The sequence below is a fragment of the Corvus brachyrhynchos genome, unplaced genomic scaffold, assembly GCF_000691975.1.
Source record: "Corvus brachyrhynchos isolate BGI_N302 unplaced genomic scaffold, ASM69197v1 scaffold279, whole genome shotgun sequence".
Lineage (NCBI taxonomy): Eukaryota > Metazoa > Chordata > Aves > Passeriformes > Corvidae > Corvus > Corvus brachyrhynchos.
In genome coordinates this window covers 9738751-9747195 of record NW_008246060.1, presented here as the reverse complement: position 1 = coordinate 9747195, position 8445 = coordinate 9738751, and the positions used below count along the sequence as shown (strand labels likewise).

The 8445-nt window shown below is 37.8% G+C and overlaps 1 protein-coding gene across 1 annotated transcript in view; it reads right to left on the bottom strand.

The window, feature by feature from the left end:
• The window catches only part of POLR3A (RNA polymerase III subunit A), a 32531-nt gene that overhangs the window by 16993 nt on the left and 7093 nt on the right, over nucleotides 1-8445 (bottom strand). Inside the window, exons 10-18 of the mRNA XM_017746259.1 lie at nucleotides 7905-8045; nucleotides 6644-6713; nucleotides 5833-5960; nucleotides 5213-5351; nucleotides 3862-4026; nucleotides 3418-3590; nucleotides 2687-2798; nucleotides 1308-1426; nucleotides 168-181 (exon numbers count right to left, since the gene is read on the bottom strand). Coding sequence (XP_017601748.1) covers nucleotides 168-181; nucleotides 1308-1426; nucleotides 2687-2798; nucleotides 3418-3590; nucleotides 3862-4026; nucleotides 5213-5351; nucleotides 5833-5960; nucleotides 6644-6713; nucleotides 7905-8045 — 1061 coding nt within the window. The remainder of the gene's footprint in view (nucleotides 1-167; nucleotides 182-1307; nucleotides 1427-2686; nucleotides 2799-3417; nucleotides 3591-3861; nucleotides 4027-5212; nucleotides 5352-5832; nucleotides 5961-6643; nucleotides 6714-7904; nucleotides 8046-8445) is intronic.

Here is an 8445-nt window from a genome sequence, read left to right as displayed (position 1 = left end):
GGAAAAACACAGTTAAAATGCAATGTATGTTCTGTATGTTACAGAAAAGCATGATGCATGTCATCTAAATTCTGAAAATTAGCCAACACCCTCACTAACACTGATCTCAGCTCTGCTTAGCTCTCAAGTTCCATGTTTATAATTTTAGATGCAAATAAAGATTTCAGAAACCCTTGGCTAGCTCTTCCAAACTAATTTAACACTTTCTCCTTCCTTCTACAAACCCTGTCACACTTCAAGCTATTCCTCTCAAACACTACACCAACACTTCAGACTCCCTTAAACTTGCAAAAATTGAAAAGGCAATTAAGAATGTTCATTTTATTATAGTAGTGCAAAGCTATTTGCTGAAGACTAAGGAATCCAGAAAAAATATTACTGGAGATATGTATAAAATTAATTTTTGGAATGATTTGCCCTCACCCCTGAGGAAAGTTCTTGCCAATGAAATTTACGCAGCAATTTTGACTTGAAGCCTTCAAGTCAAAAATCCCTTTTTGTTGTTATTTAACAGGTAATGCTTTCTAAATTAGAAAAAAAGCTAGAGCTAAATTTTATCTTCTCATCTAAACCATACAGTATTGCTTCTTTTTCTATTTATTCAGTATGTTACAGAACTCAGAAGTTGAAATTTGGAATTCAGTGACAAACACAAGTGCCATAGATAACATCTGAGACTTAGCTAACACACTAATTAGACTATGGGCTTATACCTAGAACCTTCTTTACTGTTCCTTAGATTTCAAATAGCACTTTAAAAAAAATTGAAGTCACTGAATTATAAGAACAAATGCATGAGACCCATTATTGCTTCATGTAGGACAGCACTGAAATGTGAAACACTGAGAGTAACCTGTGACACCTATCCTGGTGGAAAAAGAGAAAAGCCAGACTCCCAAATGGTTTATCTGGCATATCTCACCTGTTTAAAAATACCAACATACATTCAGCAGTTTTCCTGAAAAGTATTAGTGCAGTCAAACTTTACACCAAAGAGAAACTTTGACATATTATTTTTAGGACTCTCAAGAGAACAAAAAATGTATCATCACCTCACTTTAATTTTCTAAATTAGAAAGGCTAAAGGAAGGCTTAGCTGTAAATAGTCAAGCTAACTAGACATCCTATAGCAATTCAGAACACTGTTGTTAACTCCCAAATCACACAAAACATTTTACAATGACCATATCCGATCCTTTTCCTTCAGCATATCATGACAACAGATTTTATCATGCATCCTTCTCAAAATGCCTTAAGGAAACTTGTTTCACTTTCCTTCACAGTTTGCTGTAAATGTACAGAATTACCTTAGAATGCTTCTCAAAGTGAGGCAAGGATCTGTTCTCAAACCCGTCAGGAACGCGGGACCCACTGATAGCCTGCTGACCTACACAAGCAATCATCTGGGATATGTTAATGAAGGAGCCTGAAAAGACAGAAAGGAAAAAGAAAGCCCCTCACTCACAAATGAGGAATACACTGCTTCCCTGATGAGCTATTTTCACTTCCATGAAGTTCTATTATTCAGCCTCGTAATTGCTCAACAAAACAGAGCTGCAAGAGAGTTAGAGAAGCTTTTCTGTTACTCGTCCTGTTCATTTCAGCATTTGTGCAAAGGCTGACAATTAAGTCTGTGATACAGCCAACTTTTCATTTTTTTTTTCCTTTGGGTCATAGACATTCATGCCACCATTATTTGATTCCAGTCCTTATATTATCCTGGTTTGTTTTACAATATTTTTCATAAAGGGTTCAGTACCTACCAGGACTCCTAGAACAAATTAAGTCCCAGAGAATTAAGTCACTAACTCAGAAGTTTTATTTGCTGAATATGTTTGCAAACAATGCTTCTCCATCACCTCCACAAAAATTATACAGTTAAGATATTACTCTTCTTAGATTTTAGTATTTCTTTAGAACACACCATGTCACTATGAGGCATTCCACAATTTATTAGACAGCTAAAAAAGGCAAAAGGTTAAGTGCTTTCTTCAAATTCTTATAGGAAACAAATGAAAGCTCAGACAAGAATTTGAGAGACCTTATAGCACCTTCCAGTACCTAAAGAGAGACTAAAAGAAAGACAAGACAGGGACTTTACACAAGGGCATGTAGTGTAGAACAGGGGAATTACTGACAGAGGGCAGGTTGAGATCAGACACCAGGAAGAAACTCTTTATTATGAGGATGATGAGGCACTGGAACAAACTGCTCAGAGAGCTGTGGATGCCCCATCCTGGTCTGGTGGAAGGTGTCCCAACCCATGGCAGTAGGGTTGGAACTAGATGATCTTTAAGCTCCCTTCCAAATAACTCCACAATTCTAGGAAATGTTAGCTCTAATTCTGAATGTATCATTTGCAGTTGATTTTTCTATGCGATATAAATACTTGAAGTAGAAACACAACTGAAAACTTTTTACTGATTAATTCGTTCAAGTCCTAAGAACATCCAAAGTTCCAACAAGATGTTTTCCAACTGGTACTAAAATTTAAGATGCAAAAATATCAGAGCATCAACTTAGTTTTAACTAAGTATACCCAACCTGTACTTACTGAGCTACTTAAAACAGCTATGACATGAACTTGCACAACTGACAGAATAATACAAGCTATAAAGATGGAACAAGTCATTTTCACAGAAGTGATTGAGTGAGCAACCTACATGCCAAGTTCAGCTATCCCTACCTTTAGAACCACAGAGAGCCATGATCAGGGGACTGTTGCTCTTGTCCAGTTCTCTGAGACAGGCACTGCCAGCGTGATCTCTGATAACAGACAGTTCTTTAAGGATTAAAGCCTGAAATACAGTATTTCAGAGGTTCAGAATTTGCCAAAAAACACTTAAACAGAACTCTATCACTCCCAGCAACACCTTCACTAGTCAAAGGGAATTCAAAATACAGTAAAGACAAAGAAACCCACTTGTTGCTTCAGGTAGAACAGTTTTAAATTTTAGCTTGCCTAACTTCCAGTTTGCTGCAGAATATGTCTTTGTTGGGATAAGACCAGGGTATCCAGGAACATGACAATGTCTTAGCAGCAGCAAAAACTTCAGCCAAATTGAGCGCTGCACTAAGTTCTAAGTCACACTGTGCTACATGAAAGATAACCACAAAAATCTTGACCAATGTAATCAACTCCGTTCCAATTACTTGCATAATTCTATTCTCTTGTATCGCCCCAACACACCCTGGAGGATCTCAGCTGCTATGTGTTTAGCTAACATTTTTAGATGCATATAAACACCTTAAAGTCTATATAGACTCGGCTCAAGTTGTACACCTAGGAACTGTATTTGCTTGTATTTTTAGGTTTCAGAAGAGAACTTTAGACATCACAATGTACATGAATGTATTTGTGAAGTCTCTACTCAAAATGGATGATCTAAATAAAATGATCTAAATAAAAAAGTTTACCTCTAGTGTCTCTTCTGCAGTACAACCAGGCTGCTGTTGTAGTTTGCCAGTGTTGAGAGCTTCAATATACTCATCACATTTCTTATAGCCAGCATTCAGGAGCTCATACTTAGCTTTTAGCAGGCCCTGCCCAGGGGTTACATCACCAATTCCAATTGAAAAGCCACGATTAGCTATTATTAAAAAGAAAATAAATTATTTTGATAGCTCAATCTCATATAGAGAAAACAAATTAAAACCAGGAACTGTTATTGGGAACTGGCAATTTCACCTCCCGTCATGTGACCATCACAAGCACTTCATAAACAGTAAGTTTTTTCACTGTCTGCCAGCTTCAAAACTAGGTTATTTTTTTTAAAGCACAACATGTCATATTTGAAGCAAAAATCTTGCTTGCTCTCTATTTCTGCATTAAAGTACTACTTTCCAAAGAAATGTACTTACAAAGATAGACTGGAGCAAGTCTGGCCAGACGTGACATGGCATCTGCAGCTTCCACCTGGCCCCAGTCTCTCAGCAAGATGTAGAAGATGTTGTTCTTGGATCCTGACCCCAATGTTCCTTTGTCCATACTGCCACTCATTAACTCACTGTTTTGAATTGTGACATCTAGAAATGAAAAGGCAAAAAGAATTCACCAGTTTTCTAAAACATTCACTAACCACTGGTAATCACTTATGGAGAGAATTTTTAAATAAAAGCTCTGTCCATGCTCAATATTTTCAACGTGAATTTAGGTATCATCTTCTTGAAGCACAAGTAACTGCGCTATCACTTATTATATCAAATCAAAACACGATACCAGGTTTTCTTGAGACTTTTGAGAATTTGCAGAGAACTTTCTAAAGATAATTACTACACCATCATAAATCTTTTTTTTTTTTTCAGAGAACTGAACACAGTCAACAATGAAATCTAAAAGTTTTCCACATTCACGTGCTCCTGTCAAACTCAGGAAGCTGAAAATCTTCCCACATTTTCTAAAATGAATAGACTGTGAAATAAAGATGTCTCCTGTTCACAGGAGTGTGAGCAGGATTGCTTTGTGGCCTTTTGTCCTACAATATTTAGAAGCTGAAAAAAATTTTTCCACCATGTTTACAACCAACTTCACAGCACAGAGTGGTTCTTTCATCTACAGAAATCACTCAGTCTGCTGTAGAGGGGACTTGAGTGCTAACTGGGAAATTCTTTCTTGAGGCAACTTTGCATGACAGAATTAATATAAATCCATTGTTCCTCAACTTACACTTCTGAGCAGCCTAACCCTGCCTGCTCAAGTTCCTGTCCAAGTCACCCCACGAATGTTAAATTAATTATAAGCTAAGTCTTGCTCATCTCCTACAGCCTTTTAAACCATGGTGCTTTGCATTCAATCTGCCACTGACTTCCCTAATTGGAAGGACATACACGGCTTGATATCCTAGGGATTTCTATCTTCCCTGCATATTCTAATTCCTTTCGGTGTTTGACTTCTAATCCCTGTATTACTACCCCCACTTAAGAGACTAAGTTTTTCCATTTGACCTCTGTACAACCACTCCCTAAGCTTTGGTTTCCTCTCTCTCACCTTCAAACACTAAGTTAGCATCATGACAAGCTGAGCATCATACAAAAGACATTTTAGTTTAAGAAAACACGTTTAGCATGACTTCAACTCTTGAGAAAAACTGCAACATTTTAGGTTTCATTTCAAGAACACTTATGTGAAATACTGCTTCAACACCTACAGTGAGCTCAACAATTTCTACTTCTTTGAAGACTTCGAAAACAAGGCTTTAGAAGCGTCACTCACAAGAATCATTGTAACACAGGTCCTCCCCTTTGCCACAATACTGTTTGCCCTTTGTTCGTAGGTTGGCTTTTACAGGACAATCATCACTGGGTTTGAGAATGAGGCTGAAAACCTGTTTTCCTGTCCAGAGTGTTACAGGCTGAGAGAAAGAGGAGAAGAATTAAGATTACAAGTTTATGCTACAACTACAGAAAAAGAGCAAGCAATAATTTAATTGTAAAATTGTTTTATATACAGACCCTGTCTATAGAGAACTGCACTTGCAGAAGTGCATAGCAGCATTCCTTTGAAAAATATTATGCACTTTTATACATTTAAACCCCTGAGTGCTGAATGGTTATCCTTTACAACAGGGTATGTATGTGCATGCATTCTGAAAAATGTGCTCATTGCTCCCTCTTACTGTCATGTTCCCCTTTCTGATTAGAAAAGGGGAAAAACCCAAAGATGCTGCTGCTGTTATTTCATTTCCCAAAGAGGTTGCAACATTTATAATTACTTCTTTATAAAGTACCTTTGGTTTAAAATTATAGGAGTTTGAAGAGTCATATAACATCACCATGGGTCAAGAACACACAATAGAGAAAGTCTTAGTAACACGAAAAAAATAGTTGACACACCTTTAGAATTGCTGGGGGTGGAAGACGAACTTTGATCTTTTCATCCTTGCCAACCAGGATAGAAGCAATAATTTGACAAGCTTTGGCTCGATCAAAAAAGGTATCTTTTAATGTAAGAAGATAGGCACCTGGAACGAAAAAGTATTATGACAGACTAAACTTAGATTCAATTTAAAAGCTATTGCATATTCAGTGTCAATTATTTTATTCTCATACTAGTCAGGTACTTACTAAGCTAAACGACAATAGTTTAGACAGCTTCCGTTGTAAGTCCTTTCCATAATTTTTTTAATTGCTCTACATTAAACATCGAAAAATTAGAAATAGTTTATTTCTACAACCTACTCTCTTGCTCTCAGACTCTATTCCACCAGTGAAACAAAGCCTTGCCATTTATTTTTATACCCTTTCTTACTCATGTTCATTGAACATTTCCTAAAAAGAAATTGAAGGTACACACTGTAGGTTAAAATTAATTTTTATTGAGTGAAATCAACTCCTCTACCATAATCATAAGCAGTTTACATCATCTACCTAAAACAGACAAAGATCCCAGATAGTCACTTGCAGAAAAGCACAGCATAATACACTCAAAGGTAGTAATAACTGCAGCTACAAAGGCAGACAGCATCAGAAGTTACCCTGAGAACATACTTTTATTTCAGGTAAACAATGGCCTTATTTCATAATGTCACTTTGACTTGTGAAAGGAGAAAGCTTTTAATTAATATAGAAAAATCCTGAAAAAATGGAAGTGATTCTGAAGGAACAATTGTGAGATCACACAGTTCTGAAATAAGCTCATACACACCTGTGAGGAAATCTTGAATAGCAGCAATAAGAGGTTCTCCATTTCTTGGTGTTACCAAGTTTGCTTTAGTCTGCATGACACAAAAAAAATTATGCATTTGAAGACACTGATACTCCATTTGCTATTCAAAAGGGAACTTATCATTGAAGACATTTATTTTATGGTGAAATGGTCAAAGCTTATTCTAAATCAAACTACAGCTTTCTTCAAAACAACAGACGAAATAAACCAGAAGTTTCAGTTCACTTCAGTCCATGAACATCTACTGACAGTTAAGGAATAGTCTGAGGAAAGTTACTGCAAATTATTAGAATATATATTTGGAAACATATTCTGTTTCCAAAGCAGAAGTGGCAAACAACTTGATATGTTTTGGTAGGGACAGGGAAATGAAGACAAGCTAGCTTTGAGAACAGGGGAAGAACAAGAGATGTTACATTCGCTACAGGGGTCTACTGGAATATTCCAAGCTGTGTGGTCCCTTCTGATGGGTAACAATCAAGCCACCTCTAGCCCCATGTTCTCATGTTTTACTCAAACTACTGCTCCAGTTAATCATCCCCACCTATGGAGAAGTTGAACACAAGCCCACACAGACCTGAATCGCTGGGGGTGTTTTTTAACCTCACAAATCAGTTCAGTGAGCCCCTAAATACTGCAGCCAACAATTGTATGGGGACATCTGAAACAGCAGTGGCATTTGGTAATGCCTAAAGGAGCAATGGATTGGTAAACCCTCAGCTTGGTGCTACTGACTCTACTGTCACACCACTGATCAAAGCTTGCAACCATCAGATCCCTATTTATCTATCCTCCCTTCTCCCTTTTTGACCCTGCCCTATGAGCCTACTGTCTCCTGCCTTCTCCAGTACAAGCCCAGTATCACCGCCTCATTTCCAGCTGGTCTGTCTGTCTGCAATTCCCAGGCTGTCTGACCAGAAGCAAATGAGTTATCTGCTCGTAACAGAGCCACCCTAGCCTGGTAGCAATCACTAAGGACAGTCAGGCAGAAACATAACGATGACATCTTAAAACCACTGGATTTTCCACAGATGTTAAACCTAAGGCTATTAGACTACCAGTGTGCAACAGTCCTAATTCTGAAGACCCTTTGCAGAATTTTCAGGCAGCTCCAAAGTTGTAAATTATCCCCACCCAGTAACCTAGATAGTATTTCAGATTTCACACGCAAGTTAAGAACTAAAGGGCTGAAGCCATCCGTCACCAGCAAAGTCCCAACGTGAGCATTTTATCTACCTACCCCCATTAAAACAAGTGCTTCTGCTTTTGCTTCTTCTGTCTGAGGAAGGTGAAGGTTCATCTCATCTCCATCAAAGTCTGCATTGTAGGGTGTACAGACACATTCATTGAACCTGAATGTCCTGTGAGGTTTTACTCTAGCCTGGAAAAGGAAAAAAAGCCACAAAAGATGCACACACAGTTGGGCATGGCTAAAGAAGTCAGTGCTTCCTTGCAGACATTATCTTTATAATACAGACATGAGCCAAAATTCCTGATTATAGGATTTAACTCAACCAGGACCTGACAGAGATCGTACTCACATTATATTATAGAAATGTAGCTAATAATTTTCATTTATAAAAAGCGTAAAAGGCAATGTACTTTGTAGAGATCACATCAACTCCACAAAATGAAATGCTCACACAAGAAGTATAGATATCTAGGTCAATTACAGCTCTTAGCAGAAGTGTGCACACAGCATCCTGCCCAGGTACACATCAATTCCCATGCACAGGTACAAGTGCACTGCATTCCTCCTTGCTCCACCAACTGTTTCAGCA